At 34.9% G+C, this 20,635-nt stretch overlaps 1 protein-coding gene across 6 annotated transcripts in view; it reads left to right on the top strand.

Annotated features, from left to right (window-relative positions):
- The window catches only part of TPP2 (tripeptidyl peptidase 2), a 65,522-nt gene extending 51,399 nt beyond the window's left edge, over positions 1–14,123 (top strand). Inside the window, exons 24-30 of one of the 6 annotated variants that reach the window (XM_019731032.3) lie at positions 2,925–3,076; positions 5,213–5,309; positions 6,397–6,527; positions 7,753–7,845; positions 8,599–8,806; positions 10,869–10,988; positions 13,192–14,123. In XM_019731032.3, the coding sequence (XP_019586591.3) occupies positions 2,925–3,076; positions 5,213–5,309; positions 6,397–6,527; positions 7,753–7,845; positions 8,599–8,806; positions 10,869–10,988; positions 13,192–13,281 (891 nt within the window). In that variant the 3' untranslated portion in view covers positions 13,282–14,123. Of the gene's footprint in view, positions 1–2,924; positions 3,077–5,212; positions 5,310–6,396; positions 6,539–7,752; positions 7,846–8,598; positions 8,807–10,868; positions 10,989–13,191 lie in introns of those variants that run through there. The other 5 variants (XM_019731031.3, XM_019731034.3, XM_019731033.3 and 2 more) reach the window with 5 other exon arrangements.
- Positions 14,124–20,635: the final 6,512 nt, after the last annotated feature.

Below are 20,635 nucleotides of genomic sequence, written 5' to 3'. Positions count from 1 at the left end.
AAATGCTGATTACAAAAGCTTGATTCGCTTCTCCCTACCCAAGGTCATTCAACATAAATTTTCCCTGCCTCTCTTGTGCGTCAGTGGTAGTTTATGATTGCTGTGATACAGAGTTTATTCCTATTTACAGATCTTGGTTAGAGGTCATTGTTAATTATAAATTAACTTGAACGGCTTGCTCATTTTAAATTCAATTCTATATATTCTATTTTCTGTACTAAAACATAATAGCAAATGCCTTAACTCTGAGCTTCAGAAGAATTGCCCCACAACAGAGGCTTCCCATCTGGAAGCTTATCTCTCTCCCTAATCGGGCAAGAAGGAGGGGAAGCTAAGGGAGGCTCATGTTAGGTTAGAGTGAATGTAGATTGCCTGGTTTGCTCCTCTAGGCAAGTGTCATTCACATTGTAGCATACTGGATGGTACAGAAGCATGATCGCAGACAGACTAGGGCTCTAGTAACAGAGTAAATGTTACAGGCCATTTATACCTTTAATTCTTAGGTGGGTTGTCTATGCTATACAGATGATACTTAAGCAGTCTGTTCACATAAGAACGTGGCGGTAAATTATGAACTCACATTTTGCAGATACTTTAACCTGGCTTTGCCCAGGGCATTGCCCACCTAAGAGAGTGAACCTCAAGAAGGAGAAAAGGATGGGTAGCAGGGTCTCCAGAAGGAGCTAGCCTGAGCAAAATAAATACCTGTTTCCTTTTCCCAGTCTCATACTTTACATAAGATTTTTGCTTACAGGCTCTGGCTCCTTAACCTCAGAGAGAGACAGAGAGAGAGAGAGAGAGGAAGAGAAAGGCACACACATGGCTAAAAATGGATTTGTGTGATTATTTCACATCAGTGGTTTTCTGTGCTTAAAATGAGTCATATTGAAATAATAATTATTTTATGTGTTAATACTATTAGAACAACCACAACAGTAGTTCCTTATATTTACTATTATAATTATACCCCAAAATAAAGTTTAATGGGGAAAATTGTTTAAGCAGACATATTTATGTAGTATTTACACGTACAAATTTTGGGTAAGGTGGGAGCTTGCTGTACTATTTTTTAACTCAACCTGCATAAAGGTTTTTCTGAAATTACTGTGATTAGAGCAGTAAAAACATTTTTGGTAACATAACTTATTCTAATTTAAAATTTTTTTAAATTAAAACAAATATAAGAATTTAACAGCATTTTTAATGTAAACCTGAAGACAGAATTTAATAAACTGATTGGATTAAGGACATCTAGTTATTATGCGGAAATCGGAACTAGCAAGTATAACATGTGATTTAATTTCCCAGATAATGCATTACTTTTCATAAAACGTACGTGCTTTAATAAAATAGATAGAAATAGATGTAATTAGATGTAATTGCACATTGCTCTCTTCATCTCTGTTTTAGTCAGTCTTTATCTCCCAACTGTCCACTGAAACCACTGCTGCCAGGCTTTACAATTATTTCATTCTCTGTCTTGTAGTGTAAACCACTCAGCTACTGTCTTCAGTTGACCACTCCCTCTTTCTTCAGGGTAGCTTTTCTCAGGGCTGCCATGACCTCAAATTCTCTCTGGATTCTGTCTTTCACTCACAGAGCATGTAGATAGTAGAATTCTTTGGACCAAGTCCTGAACTCACTACCCCTCCCCTCCTCCTCATCTAGTCTTATTCATCCCCTAGTTTTAAGCATCAGCAAGCACTGTTGGTTCTGCCCTCACAGAATATCTCAAATCCGCTCATTTCTTTTCTACAGCGTGTTGTTTAGTTCAAGTCAGTATTGGGATGCCTAGGTTTGCTTCCTAACTTGTTTTCCTCCTTTTCCACTTTTGCATTCTATCATCCATTCTCCAAATAGTATCAAGAGTTATTAAAAACAACCCCAAACTGAATCCATACAGGATCTAGAGTTATTAAACAAAAAGCAAAACTCTTTAATCATGTCACTTCCTTGCATAAAACTCTTCTGGTAGGCTTACTATTGCACTTAGAATACAATTTCTGTATTTTTTATCACATTCTGTCACCCTTACTTACTATGGTCACTGCCCATTTGCCTGGTACATACAGCTGTGCTTGCATGTACCAAGTGCAGGGGTTTGCACATGCTGGTCTTCAGCTTTCAAACACTTCTTCCTCCTCATTCGAGGTTCATTTTTTTAGGTCATTTCGATTCATTTAGATCAGATGGTACCTCTTTAGAGTGGCTTATGGTACCTCTTTAGAGTGGCTTTCCATAACCACTTTGTCTCCAGTCGTTCCACACCTTACCTAGCAGTCACTCACTCAGTATCTCTTTATTCTATTTCATTTTCTTCATATATGCATTAATATCTGAAATTATGTATTTACTTCTATGTTTGTTGTCTGTCTTCCCACACTAGAGTATATGTTCCCTGAGGGCAAGAAAGGGCCTTGTTTGCTTTGTTCTTCAGTTGTCAGAGCCTTACCTCACACATCACAGGCTCAGTAAGTCTTGTTGACTGAATAAAGAAATAAATTTAAATTTACTTGGAGAGAAAAGAGGATGTTTTTTCATTTTTGTTTGTTTTTGTTTCTTTTTAGTTCTAACTTATTTCCTTCCCTTCTCAGATATAAAATGTGGAGAGTATAATATACTTTTTAAATTAGTCTATCAAGTAAAACTAAGACTACCAAGTATACTCAAGTAGAGAAAAAGTTTATTATAAATCTCCTTTATTTTAAAGGAGATATTAGAAAAATTGATACTTTAAAGTTGGGGAGAAAATTACATTGATTGCAGATTGGAATTTTTTATGTATTGTGGTGCCTTAGAGTCTATACTACAGTGTACTACAACTTAAGTGCAGCCCATGTTATATGATACTCAGCTATTGAAGATGATTTTAAAATATGTGAAATTAAGCACGTTAATCTAAGACTGTCACTCCACATTCATAGGATGTAATTCCTGTTCATTACTACCTAATATCTCCACCAACAAAGACTAAGAATGGCAGCAAAGATAAAGAAAAAGATTCTGAAAAAGAGAAAGATTTAAAAGAAGAGTTTACTGAAGCATTACGAGATCTTAAAATTCAGTGGATGACAAAGTAAGTATTTAATGAATTTTTAACCCTCTAAGTGTTTGCTTTTATTTTCCCATTTACAGCATTATTATGTGTATATGCATTGGCTATATTCAAAAATGTTAACAGTGGTAGGATTACAGATACTTTAAATTTTCATATATGTTTAATTCCCTTTTGTGATAAGAATTTGTTTAATATTTTAATCACTTACTCTCATTTGCTCTTGGAAGAGAATTTTATTGGGAGATACAAAGAAGAAAATAAAAATCACTTTTTGCCCACTCTCCAAAGATAATCACTGTCTTATTATTTGTCTCTGTATTTATACATGTAGTAGTGTGAATGATACTGTGTCTTACTTTTCCAGTCCTGCTTACTTGCTTAAGAGCATTTTCTATGCCATTTAACAGTCCTTTAAAATACTATTTTTAATGACTATGTAGTATATGGTCCTGTGGATGAAATATAACCTATTTAAATACTTTATTTGTCACATGTTTATAGATTTTCTTTATAATACTGTGATGGATATTTTTATACATAGCAGTTTTTAAAAATTTCCATCAGAAAACATCTTAAAAAGTATAATTATTGAATCCAAAATACTAATTCTTAAAAATAATCTTCTGTTTTGCCAGTTGCTTTCCAGAGTGAATATAACAGTTTACTCTCCGTCCAGTAGTGTATGATGGGGCCTGTGTCTCTCCCTGTACCTTTTCCAACCAAGAGCCATATAATTCAAAATAAAGCCTTGTTAGTATAAAGTGCAAGAAGAAAAGGCCACTATTGCAGTTTTAAACTGCATTTTTAAAGTTATTACTAAATTTGAGCTTTTTGATTGTTGTCATTTCATTCTTCATATAGCTTCTGTCAGTCGAACATGTTCTTTACCCATTTCTCTATTGGCACATCAGATTTTTCTGTTAACTTTTTAATATAAATATATTAATGCTTTGCTGTACCTGTCACAGATTTTCCCCAGCTTATTCTTTGACTTTTAGCTTACTTTTTATGTAGTAAAAATTTATTCTATGTAGTCAGATCAATTGCTTTTTCCATTTATGTTATGCAGTATTTCTTCTAACCACTGGTTATCTGTTGGAACCTCATAGCTGAGTGTGAATGCGACCTTACAATCATGAGGTCATACAGAGAACAGACATCATTGTATTGTGGAAATAATTCCCAGGGATTAATCCCTTGTAATGTGAGTCCACATTCAAACCTGCTTTTCCACTTAAAACTAGGTCCTATCTCCACCAGAAGTCAGTCTTTAGGTCCGTCTCTGGCTGATTGTAGAGTGTTATAAAAAGTTGAAAATACGGTGTAGATCCTTCAACAGTGAGATTGCGGAGATTGACTTCTGGTGATGGTGATGCAGAAACTGTATTCCAGACTGGTCTCCCTCAGCCCGCAGTCTGAGGAGTTTCTTCCTGGGAGGAGCAGGATTTCGGCATTTCTCTTCCAGCCCAGACACCTGTTGCTGAGGCAAATGTAGTCAAGAGGTGGGGGCTCCCTCCTTCTGTTCAGCCCCTATTTGTAAAGTGGAGGGTCTGCTGTGAGTACGGCACTGCCGAGGCCCTGGTCACCCCTGCCCCAGCTCAGGGGCAGTGCGTCCATGCCAGGTAGGGCAAGCTGGGAACACTATAGGCTGCTGCTCCCCCTGCATGTAATAAGGAAGGATTGGCATGATTTTATTCAACTTCCTCATTTGGGAACATGGAATGTCTCTTCATTCATTCAAGACTTCAGATTTGTCAGAAAAGTTTACATTTTTCTTCTTATAGATCTTGGACATTTCTAGATCTTTTATTTTTTTCTTGATATTTGTGAATTATTTTCCCTCCTTTTATTAAATCTAGTTATAGCTGATATGTAGGAAATCTGGTGATGCTTATTTTTATCTTCTGTCGTATTGAATTCTGAACTGAAATAATTTTCATTTTGATTTGTCTTGTTTGTTTTATTTTCTACGTAAGCATATTTATACTATCTACAAATAATGATAATCCTTGTCAACAAGTATACTTACATTTCAGATTCATGCCTTATGTTATTGACTGGAACTTCAAAATAATGTTAAATAATATGAAAGACGGAAATTTTCTTTCTAAAAGAAATTAAATAATGAATGTTTTCTCTTCCTTATGTACCTAGGCTGGATTCTTGTGACATTTATAATGAATTGAAAGAAACATATCCTAATTATCTTCCTCTGTACGTTGCTCGACTTCATCAGTTGGATGCTGAAAAGGTTGGGCATGTTCGTTTTTAATATGAGTATCTTATTTTGTTTGTAATATTTGATAAGGTTTGTATTTTGAATTAAGGTACAACCTGATGTTTGTCTTCTGTTCTTGCTGACAAAATGTGTTTACTCAAATTGAATGTTCTATTTAAGCTCTTTTCATTTAAACTGGTTATAGAACCTGGCCATTGCTATGAGTTTAGGATTCTCACTCACATTTTTGGCCAGTGGCAGGAGTAGTAGTTAAGATACCCTAAGGATTGCTTTTCTGACCTTAACCTAAAGAGCTAAGATACCCTAAGGATTGCTTTTCTGACCTTAACCTAAAGAGCAAGGAGCAGAAGGCAGTGGTCCTTGCTGCTGCAAATCTAAACACCTTTGGCAAAAGAAGAATCCTTACTTGATTAACTTTGTTCATGATTCCCTCTTTCAAGAATTAGCCATAGTTCCAGACTTTCTTAACACGATCAAGGTCTCATTAGCAATCATGGCAGTAGGAAAATGCTAGCTATAATCAACTAAAAATTATCAAGAATTCAGAGTGAACTAGAAAATGTTGAAAGGAGGCCTCTAAAGAACTTGAACAAGAGAGAAGCAACTTGCTTCGAACACCAGACACCACGATAAACAAACACCATAATACCATGTTGGCTATTTTCTTGTTTATTCTCATCTTCGTGTTTTTAGTGATAAATCATAAAGAATTTATTTCATCAGCTAGTGCTTTTTTCTATTTTCACGTGTCATGGGACTGAAATAACATAGCCGATCTCTAAAACTTTTTCTTAAGATACCCAGAAAAGGAATTGCCTTTGTAGGAAACACTTTACATGTTTATGAACTTTATATTTTGCTTACTGTCACCGTTTACTGGCAGCAGGAAATGTAAATTAGGTATTTTCCTGCCTGAGTTCAGCTTTTGTACAGATGCTGACAATTATAAAGATTACACAAGAAGATAGTGCTGAGTCCCCTGGGCTGCAAAAGGACTACATAGTCCCCTCAAATTGGATATGAGACAAGTGAAAATGCTTCAGTATACTCATTGATACATCCATTTTTTTCTCATTTTTTCTTTTTTCTCCTTCCCCAGGAACGAATGAAAAGACTTAATGAAATTGTTGAAGCTGCAAATGCTGTTATTTCTCATATAGATCAAACGGCCCTAGCAGTTTATATTGCAATGAAGACTGACCCCAGGCCCGATGCAGCTATTATAAAAAAGTACCTAACCAGTAAATAATCTTTCTTGCATCTCATTTCTTTTTTTAACAGTAGGGATTGATGTTATTGAGTATTCTTCTTTCCTGGTATTTTTTATTACCTTATTAGAGTTACCAACATTCACATATTCCCTATTTAAATACTTTGTAATAATTTTCTCCAATCATTTAAGATTAAGCAAAAGAAAAGTAGTTTGCTTTCTCTACCATTAGGTGCTGTCGTGGTGGAGAGATTTGAGTAGTCATGATCAAGCTGTCCATGCACTTGGGGATTTGTGTGAACTGGAAGTGTGGAGAGGGCAAACACGTAACACCCTGCAAAATTAATCTTTAAACTATTTATCACCAGTAGCATGAAAAACCCCGTATTTAGTTTGTAATGCTTAAAACAGAGGCTTAGCTGGGTGTGTGAGTGAGTGGTATGCTTCCTTCCATGGGAGAGTGGGTTTCCATATGTTGGTGTAATGGTCCAGCAGCCCTCACTTTCACCCTTCCATGCACCCTCACCTCAGAATGACTGTCACTTTGGTTTCTTTTCATCCCAGGGTGTCATTAATTTACAAGGGTAGATATCCTCATTCTCTCATAATTATAATAACTAATAAACAAACAGTTCAGGCTGCCTAAAAGTACTATAATTTCCTTGAAAGATTCCATCTCTTTCCATTAGAATAGTTTTTTCTATATAAAATACCTGAATTCTAAACTGCTAGAACTCTTGGCATGACATTGTTTATACTGATACTGTAGGATCTTATGAATCTTGCAAACAGTGGTTTTCATGCAGAACAAAATTTGTTCGAAGTGGTTGTTGACCATTGTCAGCACCTTTTCACACTTTCCAAAGGAACAATCTCAAAAACATTCCCATTTTGTTGTTGTTACTGTTAATAACAGTAATAGTGAAAAGTGTAGCCCCCGTTTATGAAGTGCCAGTTATGCATAAGGAGTACTTGAGGCATTTGAAGTACAATGTCTCATGTAAATTTAATCCTCTAAAGAACATGCCAGTTAGGGACATTTCTACACCATTCTTATAGAAGAGGAAACTGAAGCTCGGAGAGATTAAATGACTCGCCTGTAGTAACAATAGTAGGAAGTGGGAAAGCCAGGATTCAGACTGGGATCTCTCTCCTAAACCTGGGCCCTTGCATTTCTTGAGCAATTCCTTATATTTCTACCCTAATCTTGAGGAGATTACTATATGCCTCATTCTTTTGTCACAGACTTATTGTCTTCACAAGTCTCGGTCATGAGTTGGACAAAATGCCTCACATAAGCAAGCATTCTAGAGACTACCACTGTTCCCTGGAGTGCAGGTTGTTATTATATTTCATTCAGTAATGATTTATTGTCTGTTTTGTGCCAGGCACTTGAAATACATTAGAAGAAAACAAAGATGCCCGCCCTGGAGCACGCATTTTATTTACCACAGTGATTAATTAAGGGCGGGGCTTCCAGAACCTGACTCTAAGTAGCTTAGAATCCTGGAATTGCCACTTCCTAACTGTAGGACCTTGTACGAATCAGTTTATTTCTTTGTGCCTCCGTTACGTCCTTTGCAAAATGATGGGGGTCATTAGTAGTATCTCTACTCGTAGAGTCATTATGAGTATAAATGAATTCATGTATTAAAATGCAAAAACAGTGGCTGGCACATTCAGAGTAAGCATTACATTTGTTTGCTCTATTTATACATGTAAGTTCATGACTGGGAGAACCTCTGTAAATTTGTACATACTTACAAGTTACTGTAAGAGTTATGTAGCTGACAGAATTTAGAACCAAATAATGTTTCAACTCTTTTGCTTATGGCATTCTGTTTCTACCAAGTCCAACTGTCCTAACTCATTTAATCTATCTGTGTAAAATAGTGGCTCATTTGATCATTTGATGTTTATTAGAAATAAGAAATTTTATTTGATGTACAATACACATGTATATACATGGCTCTACAAGATCTTTGCATTGTAAATAGCAAGCAGAAGAATGCATGAATTTAATTTCAGATAAAGCTGTACTTTTAAGGAAATTTTACTGATCTGTGAAATGTTTTTTGATTTGGTGTGCAGTGACATGGACAAACAAAAATCCACCCTTGTAGATGCCCTTTGTAGAAAAGGATGTGCGCTGGCCGACCACCTTCTTCACACACAGGATGAAGATGGGGCTGTTTCAAGTGAAACAGAAGGGAGAGAAGAGGAAGGAGAAAGTCCTTTGGATTCTCTGACGGAAACTTTTTGGGAAACTACAAAATGGACTGATCTTTTTGACAATAAGGTAACCTCTCTGCTTATTGTTTTTGTGCAGTTCTTGGGGGTTACTTCACAAAATTCTCTTGGGCCCTGCTGCCTACCGTGTTTCCCCGAAAAATAAGACCTACCCCGAAGATAAGCCCCAGTTAAGATTGTCATCCAGACGGACACATTCAGTACGTTACGACGATGTTCCAGAAGATGACATGACTGTATTTGAATAAATGTAGATTGTTGTACATGAAAAAAATAAGACATCCCCTGAAAATAAGCCCTAATGGAGCAAAAATTAATAAAAGACCCAGTCTTATTTTCGGAGAAACACGGTACTGTTTACTGTTTTCCAGATGGCTGGCCGGAAGAAGAGAATTATTGGAATGAGGCTAAGCTTGTCTCTGAAGAAGACATGTTTAGTGGTACCTCATATTTGTCTTAACCTGTTTTAAAACCATTTTTTACTGTTAATTTATCTGTCTGCAAAGTGGCTGTTTATCCACACTAATGTGGAAAACAGTTTAGGAACATATGTAGTGATCTTTTGATTAAGCCAGCCTGTTATGTATGAAGCTATGTAAAATTAAGAACATATTGTAGAAATTGTCTTTGTGCCTTCCCACATCTATTTATGTACTGATTTGTTGGGGACGGAAGGGGTGGTATTCTGATTAGTTTAGATATTAGTTACTAGATATTAGATATCCTCAAAACTCCTTAACTTCTAAATAATTATCAACTTGATTTATAGCTGATCAGTTTTAAAACCCAGTTTATAAAAAGTAAAATTGGTGAACTGTTGGATTTTGGTTATAAAAATATTTTAAATCGCTTGTAGCTCTCTACTGTAGCTCTTACAGTAGAGTTAATAGAGCTACAAGTTCTTGTCAAGTTTCCTTTCCTCTAGAGAGAAAAACAAAATAAATGAAAGCAGTGGAATTCTCCTCACCCAGCGCAAACAATTATTTTGTTTTAGTAGACAGATGCTTGTTTTCAGCATTAACTATGGTAATTTCTAGGAGAGAACACTGAAAATAGGAAAATTCTTCCTATATGCTTCAGGTTGCATACGTAGAAAGCAATCAACTATATTCAGGAAACTGCACCAGAGGTTAAGAATTTGGATCTGAAATCAGACCCCTGGAGTTTGAGCCTGCCTCTACCACTTTTATCTGCATGACCTTTTTCTGATGCCTCAGTTTCTCATCTGTTGAATTAGGATAGTGACACTACCTACATAAACTTTTATTAATGAGTATTAAGTACATGGGAGGACCTCAACAATATTTGTTGTTCAAAACAATTATCACATGGCTACTATGTGCCAAACACTGCAAAAACATTGCTGGTAGAAAAAAGCTGAATAAGAACCTGGTCCAACAGAGAGTTGATGAACATCATAATAAAATTGTAATAAATAATTGTAGTTTGCCGTAGTACTGCTGTGTTAGGGGCCATGCATTATGTTACCTGTCTGTTTACTACGTTCATAGCAACAATTATTGAACACTTTGCTTGGCTCTAGAAGACAAATAAATGTGACAGGATTTCTTTCTTTGAGAACATTCTTCATATTCTAAAAGTGGAGACCAAAAATATTAATATATATAAATGGTTACAAGTATATTTAACAGAAACAATAATTAAAGGTACAAAACTTTTTGTACCATAAAAGGAAGTAGGTTGAAAATAAGAACATGTTTATATAATCTCATACTTTTTTTACTTTTATCCTCTTTTTCAATTTTGATAATTTATAATAACTGTATAGTTTTGTATTTCTATTATAATTTGCAGTTTTGTAATCATTTATGTTAGCCCTGCTTTCTTTTACTTGAAGAGATGTTTTGATATGGATTCCAACAGCTAGTGATTTACAATAATTTTCTTCCCCAAGATAAATTATATGTTCTGTGGAATACTCACCTCTTTTGAAGACATTAATTGTTCTTTTAAAAGTTTTTGAACTTAATGTAACAGGTTTATTTTAAAAACTATACTTCTGTAAAAGCCTTAATTCTTTTGTTATTAAAACTACATGCTTTAAAATGTAAATATCTCATAAATAAGCTTTATCTTGTTTTATGTTATAGGTTTTGACATTTGCATACAAACATGCATTAGTAAATAAAATGTATGGAAGAGGCCTTAAATTTGCAACTAAACTTGTGGAAGAAAAACCAACAAAAGAAAACTGGAAAAATTGTATTCAAGTAAGTGATATTTAAGTTTGTTACCATTAAAGGTCACTTCAGTACTGTACAGTGATAAGATAGCTAAAAAGCCTCATGGTAGTGATATCATGACTAATTATTACTCTTGTAACGTAATGTGAATTGTAAAATAAATGCATGAGAGACAATCAGTAAGCTATTTAAATTTTAAAAATATTTTTCACTCCTTTCCAGAAGTTTAGCCTCAAGTATTTTCTTTTTTTTCTCCCAGAATGTAGACTTTATTACTTGAAATTTCCAAATACTGTAGTTGCTTAGGATTTGATGCCATCAGATGATATATTAAAATTTAAAAAGTATATATGTGTATGTATTTACATATATACATTAATTAACAGATTAGCCAAATTTACATGGTTTAGTATTCAAAAGGTACAAAAGGGAATAAATATAATATAAAATCTCCTTCCTTTTCTTCAGCCATCAAAATCTCCAAGGCAGTTACTATTACCAATTTCTTATGTTGCTTTATATAACTATGTATATACAAGCAAATAACACAGTAAGTTAAAATGTGTTATTGTATAACTGTTAGCCAGTTAGCCATGCCCAAATTGTTTTCAACTACAACATAGCCTCAAGTGTTATCAGCATAGGTGAAATGCATTATGAATTATTATGTAGTTAGAAGATGAAGTTTTCCTTTATGAAAGAAACAAATCATTCCTTTAAATACATATTGGCTTAATTGTAAAAGTGTTGAACTTTTAGCGTTCTACATTTGATTTTATTCATTTCAGATGATTGGCCATAAGGTTATTTTACCATATATTGTATATACAGAGAAATTCTATGGTTGAGCCTTCTGCAGAAGTTCATTGTCAAGTATAAAACCTTACCAAATTCCACAGAAGTTATTTTAGCCTCACTTTGTCTTTGTACATGTATAATTGGTTTATGCCTAGAGGATGTAGGGAGGTTGGGAGATACTGGTTGTGGCAAATGCGGCCAATGGTCTGCTTTTTATATGTAAGATATTCTTTGGATGTAAAACTGACCAGTGGGTTCCTGTAGAAAATTTTGATTAAACTATATGTTATCTTTACTTTTAGACCCTTTTTGTGTACCTTTACGAGTCAGTCCAAATTGTAAGAAAGACATTTTGAATTAGCTCCTTCAGATCTTTGAATATGTTAAGAGAACTCTTTCTGGAATTAATTGTTAATATGTTGTGTGTGATTCTCATCATTTGTGCAGCCAGTGATCCACCCAGATATTCACATCAGAGATATTTTGTAACTTGTCTCCCTTTCACTCTGTTCCCTTACTGTATTCTTGCTCCCCTACTGTATTCTGCACACTGCAGATGGAAATGATGGCTTTAGACACCTGGTGAATCTCCGTCCATTTAGAATAAAATCCAAACTCTTCACTGTGGCCATACGGCCCCATGTAACCTTGCTGCTGCCTTCCGCTCCAGCCATATCTCAAATCACACTTTACCCTATTCACTCTGCCTCTGCCACACTAGCCTCCTCTGTGCTTGGCTAAGACAGTCATGCCCTTTCCCACAGGAGGATCTAACTATTGCAGCTATATGGAAAGCTCTTCCCCAGATTTACAGAGTAGGTTTCTACCTGTCGTTCAGATGTCGACTTAAATGTCACCTCCTTAGAGATCCTCTTCTTGACCATCTAATTTCCCAGTCACTCTGTATTATATTGTTTTATCATTACTGTATACGCAATATATCTCTTAATTATTTACTTATTCATCTATTCATTAATTTGCTTCTTTATTATTTGGTTTTCCTGAATAGAACATAAGTTTCCTAAAAGTGGGAAGTACGTTTGTTCAGTGCTGTTTTTTCCCGATGCCTAGAACAGTGTTTGACTTACATTGGGCATTCAGAAAAAATAAACGAAAAGAAACTAGGTTGATAAGAAGGAAGGGAGCAAGTAAGTTAACTGGGAAGAAAATAGAAAGGCTAGTAGGAAGGAGGGAAAGAAGGAAGGTTGGCAGGGATGATAATAATAATCACCAGAATAGGCTGATGGTAGGAAAGTTGATAAGTTGATAGTAAGGAGCATTGGTTGGTAAAAAAAGAAAGGTGGGTGGGGTGGAAGGAAAGTTCTACATATTACTACTTTATTATTACTAAATATTTAGTACAGAATTTACTCTAAATATTGAACTTTAAAAATCTGTTCTTTAATGATACAATTATTGTGTTTTGTTATAGCTGATGAAGTTACTTGGATGGACTCATTGTGCATCTTTTACTGAAAACTGGCTCCCCATCATGTATCCTCCTGATTATTGTGTGTTCTAATTCTAAAATAGGAACCAAGAGTTTAAATTTTAAAAAAGAACGTTTTATAGTGAATGGATACAAAAACAAATTTGTGGCATTTTTAGTCTAATGCATGTTTTCATCTGCTATCAAATACTGATTATTAAAATGCTGTGTATTTATCAGAGAACTTGCTGGCGTGTGGCTTCATACATGTAGACCTCTGACATCGTGGTGTTTTCTTAACACCTCATACTGGTGGACTGAGCGGTGCCTTCACTGCCAGCACCAGGACTTTCAGTTGAGTTGCAGCTGTTACATGCATGATAGGTTTTGAACAGTACCTTTTAACTGCAAACCTATAAAGTTCTATTTTTTATTTTATAAATGAACAGGGTTTTAACATGCTCGACTTTAATTTTTTTCAGTTGTATGAAGGCCTTAAAAAAGCTACATTAAGCGTAGCTAAAATTATTTATTGGACTGAAAAAGTAACAGAACTTCACTTCCAGATTTTTTTTTTTAATATTTACATTCAATTAAGGGGAAAAAATTAAAGGGGCACAAATAAATGTGTGGCAATTGCCGTAGCATAACTGCTCTAGTAAATCATTATCTTGGAGTTATTTCAGGCCAGTTATCTTTTAACATTCTTTTGACATGCAGAGAGCATCAGAATGAACTAATAATACATGTATAAGTGCCAGACAGCTAAATCTTTATCAGGTATTGTAAAAATACACATATGGTATGTTTATTAACGTTGAAATAATGTAAACACGTGAATAAATGTGCAAAACCAAGATCACAATACACCATATACACTCTGATACCTTAATTTTTTTTATAATTAATAAAAGTGAATATTGAAGCTTCTTAAAGTTGGTCTTAATTTTTCATTAATAAAAAATTTGGGATTAGAACAGAAGTAATATTAAATCCAGAGACAAAAAAAATCAATGTGAGGTATTTTGTTTTATAATGGTTCTTATGGGCTTGCAATTATTTGAATATATTCCCAGTGCTTATTGTGGTTAACTTTTGTGTATGTTTAACTTTCTATTATTTCTATCTTTCTGGCTACTAGACTTGCTTCTCTCATCCTTCCTACATAAAATAAACAGACACCCATAGCAACATTAAAATGCCTCTACTCACTTATAGCAAGCGTGTGCGTGTGTGTGTGTGTGTGTGAGATTTTTAAATCTTGTTCCCTTAGAATTTACTACTATAGAAAACCTACCATACCAATCGTCTTGTCATTCATAATTGTGTTTTGGGTAGTTGAAAACACAATTTATCTATGAAACATGAAAGAATTAGAGCCTTTATGAAAAACTACAAATATGCATGCAAACATTTTACTTACAATTTCTGAACTGTCTAGAATGTAAAGTCCATCTATGAGCAGCCACATGCACTTTCCCTCACAAACACACATACTTTGACCTACACACATACAGGTCCACATACGTATAGGTTCCATCCAGTAAGGAAATTGAGAAGCTCAGGCAAGGTAGGGTGACTTCCCAAGGTTATGCTGATTGGCTGACTGATTAACAACCCAGGTTTTGCCATACCTGGTAAGTACTCTCTGCTTACATAGGGCCTCAGGGTCAGCCAGACATGAGAGCCTGGGTCCTTCCCAGGTCTTTTCTCAGGCTGTATGTAGCTGTACCACGTTCACGGCCTTCTAGAAACCCAGAAATATGTCAGAGCTTTCAAAACCCCTATGAGCATCTCATTTTTCAGCATTTCCTTTTTAAGTTTTTTGATTAGTCCCAACCGTTACCCACCATCTCAGGCAGCCACAAAATTACACAATTGCCTGTAATTATATGTACAAACACCCACTGGGAAAAGGCTTCTGGGCCTACGAGATCTAAGGCCAGTCTAATAAAGATGGCCTTGCCCATAAGGTTTTCTCGGAAACGACAAGACAAGCCAAATAATGACAGCTCTCTGGGAATGCAGCGTTGGAGTTCCCAAGCCATATTTGGCTCCCGCCAGTGACTTCCAGGCTGCCGGTTTTCAACATTTCCAATGGAGCTGGAAATGGGATGGGGTCAGGGCAGTTTAAAATACCCAAATGCACAGTTCTTACTGAGATTCAGCCATTTCACTTACGCTAACATGCCTCAGATCGCTACATGACTTTGGTTCTTTTCCGGAGATCTGAAAAAGGTGCTTTGGACAGTTTTTAACAGTTTTTCCGCTTTTTTATTGGAGGAAAATTTTCAGAGGTGCTTTCTCACTGATAAAATGGTCCACTGTTTCAGTGACATCACCTTTTTTTTTAAGCACATATATTTAGTTAGTATCCAATTTTAAAGTAGTTTTACAGTTAGAAACTTCCCAGTAATACATTTATTTTGAAATACTACCTTTGGAGTTATATCAAGATGCAGTAAACTCTATAGCCCTTCAAATAGACTTTTTACACAAACCACCATCATTCCAGACCTCCCTAATTTCTCACTTTATTCCTCAGGTTTTGGGAGTTTTTTTTGTTTTGTTTTTGCTATATTTCTTAATGTGGAAGGAGAGAGTAAGCCCAGGGAGAGTTTTGAATAGACTCTTCCAGAAAGGACTGGAGCTCCAGGTGCAGTAAGTGGCTGGGCCCTCATGACAGGCAAGGCCAGCAGCAGCCGACTATCTGCTGCCAGGCAAGGAGCCTGCTGTGTCCTGCTCTGGGAAGGTATTGGTTCAGGATCATTTAGAACCCCTGCTTTCATGAGAAGATTTCAAAGGATTAAGTGTGTCATTTATCTCAGCCATATTCTCTCAAGGGTCAAACATGAATAACTAGAGTTCCAGTATCAAGGCCAGATGTGACCATTTTCACTATGCAGAGTATGGACTGCCTGCATTTCCTGTCATGTAAATCAAATTTATTCTAGAATCTGACTATGCCAGGTCATATGCAAAATGTGAATAGAATACAGAGCAACTGGAAATATCGTCTATAATTCTCTTTCATTTTATGTGTGATTTTAAAAGTTATTAACGTGCCTCAATGATTCTGTGTACCAAACTACCTCAAAACTCAGTGGTTTCCAAAAACAATCATTTTCACTCATGAGTGTAACTTGGCTGGAGTTTGATCTAAGCTGGGCTTGGCCTGGATGGTTCCAAGCCCAAGTCATTAAAATGTACAATTTACAGGAAGAAAAGAAGATAGAGGGGCATATTAAAGGATACCCTGGTAAAGCAGTCAGCATAATGCAGCAGGTAGAAATGCTACAGGACAGACAACTCAGTTTGTCCAACAAATAAATGGCAAGAGGGAAATGCAAGATGGAGGGAGAACCTGAAGATGAAAAGTTTAAGGGACATACCATTCAAGCAATTAATCACACGTGGTTCCTTATTTAGGTCCTTATTCAAACAAACAATAAGTGTCATAACATTTATGAGACAATTGGAAATTGGAACACTAATTGGATTTTTAAATATATTAATGCTTAAATTATTTAATGTAAAAGTTTTTTATAAATTATATTTTTAGATGTGATAATATGATTATGGCTTAGATATGAACAGAATATGCAGGAGAAAGGATATGTCTCTTACTTGCTACAAGTTAATACAGGAGCAGAAAAGTGGGTGGAGATATAGCTGCAACAAAATTTTCCATGAGTTGAAAATGTATATGAGAATTGGGGTCCATAATATTTTTGTCTACTTATTTAAAAAACAGCATCATTGAGCAATAGTTGCCACACAATAAACTGCACATATTTAAAGTGTACAACTTGTCTATTTTTATATATTTAAATTTTTCTATAATAAAAGTTTGAAGTCAAAAGTTATAACTGCAAACAATCTGGCTTTTTAAAAAGGCAGACTTTTATCCGTTTAGAAAGAAACATCCGATCATCATATTCCTTTGTCCTGGGAATGTGAAAGAAATCCTTTTGTAAGTCTAAGAAGAGATAGAGGAGGCAGATCCCATTACTATAAATTTCTTAATAGATTTCTCTCTGCTGTGTACTTGAAAGAGGAGGTTTGAAAGTGAATTTGCATAATATTTGGGACAAACCATGAGATTTGTTTTTTAAGAGCTTTATTGAGCTATGATTTATATACCATAAAATTCACTAGTGTAGGTGTACAGTTCAATGTCCTATAGTGCAACCTTTAACAATCAAATTTTGGAACATTTTCGTCGTCTGGAAAAGTTACTTCAACCCCTTTGTAGTCAGTCTCCACTCCTACTCTTAGCTCCAGAGAATCAATGACCTGCTTTCTGTCTCTACAAGTTTGACTTATAGAAATTTGTCTTTCACTTAGTGTAATGTTCTTGCATGTCATCCATGTTGTGTATATGCTGTGATTTCTGAGTGATACTCCATTGTGTGATGTTCCACAGTATGTTTACCCATTCACTGGTTGCTGGATATTTGGATTGTTTATACTTGAGGTCATTATCAATAATGTTGATACAAATATTTTTGTACAGATTTTTTTGTATGTGGGCATATGTTTTAATTTTTCTTGGGTAGATAACTAGGAATGAAATTGCTGAGTTTCTTTTTAACATTTTAAGAAACTATTAAACTGTTTTCCAAACTGCTGGTACCATTTTACATTCCCACTAGCAATGTGTGAGAGTTGCAGATTTCACACCTCCTCAACACTTGGTACTGTCACCTTTTCAATTTTGGCCATTCTGGTGGTTTGTCATGGTATCTCATTGTGGTTTTAATTTTCATTTCCCTAATAAATGATGAGTTTATTAGATTATTTGTCTATATTCTTTGGTAAAGTTTCTGTTCAAATTTTTTACCCAGTTTTTTCATGGGGTTGTGAGAGTTCTTTCTATATTTTGGATAGAAGTCTTTTTATCAGATGCATGTTTAGCAAATAGTTTCTTCAGTATGTTTCTTAATGGTGTCTTTTGAAGAGCAAAATTTTAATTTCAATAAGGCCCAATTTAACTTTTTTTTTCATGTATGGGTGTGGTTTTCATGTCTTATTAAGATATCTTTGTCTAAAGTAAGTAACAAAGATTTTATCCTATGTTTTGTCCAGAAGTTTTACAGTTTTTATAGTTCAACTCATTTATTTAGGTCTACGATTCATTTCGATTTAATTTTTGCATATGATAGGGAAGATGCAAGGTGAATTGTTTTTCATATGGTAATCAGTTTATTCTATACCACTTGTTTAAAAGACTATACTTTCCCTCGTTGAGTTACCTTGGCCCCTTTGTTAAGAATCAATTGACAATATAGGCACAAGGCTATTTCTGGACTCTACTCTGTTCCATTGACCTATGTGTCTGTCCTTATGCAGATATTAATTGATGTGCTTTATATTAAGCAGTGTTTTCTAGATGGACTCATCTTTGCCACCCTTGCTCACTGACAGAGAAGAAACATAAGTATTATATAATTGGGTAGAATAACCTGGAGTCACCAGGTGAACATCCTGTGCTTGTCACGCATTATCTAGACATAAAATACATCCTACCATCCCCCACACTTTGGCTTTTGGGGGCCTGATCTTGTATGTTCCATATCCTAAGGGAGAGCCTTGTGGAAGGCATGCTTAAGAGAAGGAAATTAAAGGTCAGGCAAGTTTTTTTTTGGAGGGGGTGGGGGGCAGGTGCCACAATAATTTACTTAATTTTTTTTAACTATTAGCTTCAAAATCTTGGAAGTAGGTTTTTACCATATAGAGCTTACTGTTAGCTTATGAACACACTATTATTTACCTTAAAAGATTGAAGAAATTCTTTATCCAGAGGAATTAAAAAGGATTTAAAAATGTTGATCACCAAATACCTTAGAGATTCATATTCTTAATAGACAATATCAATAAAGGTGAAAATAAAGGCAACTACCTCTTTGGAATTATGTCTAGAATCTCCATTTGGTCTTTGAATTTATAGATATTTATATTAATTGCTTCACAGTTGGCTTTAAAGTTTAAGAAATAACTGCACATGCACGTGCATACGTGTGTATTAATAATATCAATGTGTATTAGTATTAACAACTAATACTAATTGCTCTCTCAATTATTACATCTTTAAAATACCTCTTGATTTCTTGAAAGCAGATATTCCTACTAGGTTCTTCCTCAAGAGTGCCTTTACTCTTGGACTTTTCATTTTTATATACTTTTAGAATCAGCTTGACAAGTTCCACAAGAATACATGCGACTGCAAGTAATCTGTTGATCAAGTTGGAGAAAATTGACATCTTTAAAACGGCTTTCAGTACACAAACTTGGTGTCTTTTTATTTACTTTGGTTATCTTTCATTTGTCTCAGTACTGCCATAAGTTTGTGTAGTGTTCTTGCATATATTTTGTTGGCTTTATTCCTAAGTATTTGATATTGCTGTTGTAAGTTATCTCTTTATTTAAATTTTATCTTCTATTTGTGGTTAGAATTTATAAATACATTTGGGCTTTGTATGTTGACATTTGGCAACCTTGCTAAACTCTTACAAATTTCAATTCCATTGTAAATTATCTACAGTTTCAGGGGTCAGCAAATTATGGCCTATGGGCCAAATCCAACCCACAACCTGTTTTTACATGACCCACATGCTAAGAATGGTTCTTGCATTTTTATAAATGATTGTAAAAAAAAAAAAAAATGCTACAGAAACAGTATATGGCCTGCAAAGCCTAAAATATTTATTATCTGGCCCTTTACAAAATAAGTTTGCCAACCTTGGCCTACATAAACAATCATGTCATCCATGAATAGTATACTGTTATGTCTACCATCCTAAATTTGCATGTTTTATTTCTATTCTTTCTTTGACCACATTGGCTAAAATCTCCAGTATAATACTGAAGAGAAATGGCGGTAAGCTTTAATTTTAAGTTTTTTCTGTATCTCCAAGTAGAAGCTTTTAACATTTTATAATTGTGATGTTTGTTTTAGATTTTTTTTGTAGTCTTTCTTAGTTAGAATAAATAAAAATGCCATTCTTTCCTAATTTTCTAAGAAATTTTAGTTAAAAAAAAATCAAACAATGCAGAAATCTAACTTGAAATGGTCCTAGGCAGTTGGCACAGAGGGAGAGTATTTGTAGATTAGACTCTCTTAAGTTCCTAAGACATCATCCATTTCCTCATTCTAGCACTGTTTCCACATTTTTCACTTTTAATCATTGTTAAGCCTGTAGTTGTTTTCTATCACTCAGTATCCTCTCCCTTTGTTATAGTTAAAATCCATGTAAGTAGATTCTTCAGATTAAGATGTAAGGATTCTATCAAGCTTAGTTTCAAAAAGCATGTGACAGAAGTGTACTGACAAGTTTAAAACTGTTCTCTACAATAGAAATAACAAGGGGGAAATCCACTTGTTTATTAACTTATTCATGTGAAATTTATTAAACATTTAATTGAGACTTTGGAAGCCAGCAAAGCT

Source organism: Rhinolophus sinicus, chromosome 16, assembly GCF_057876585.1.
Source record: "Rhinolophus sinicus isolate RSI-liver-muscle chromosome 16, RSI-T2T, whole genome shotgun sequence".
In the NCBI taxonomy this organism is placed as follows: domain Eukaryota; kingdom Metazoa; phylum Chordata; class Mammalia; order Chiroptera; family Rhinolophidae; genus Rhinolophus; species Rhinolophus sinicus.
The sequence above is the reverse complement of the archived record's forward strand: the minus strand, read 5'-3'. Positions and strand labels throughout refer to the sequence as shown.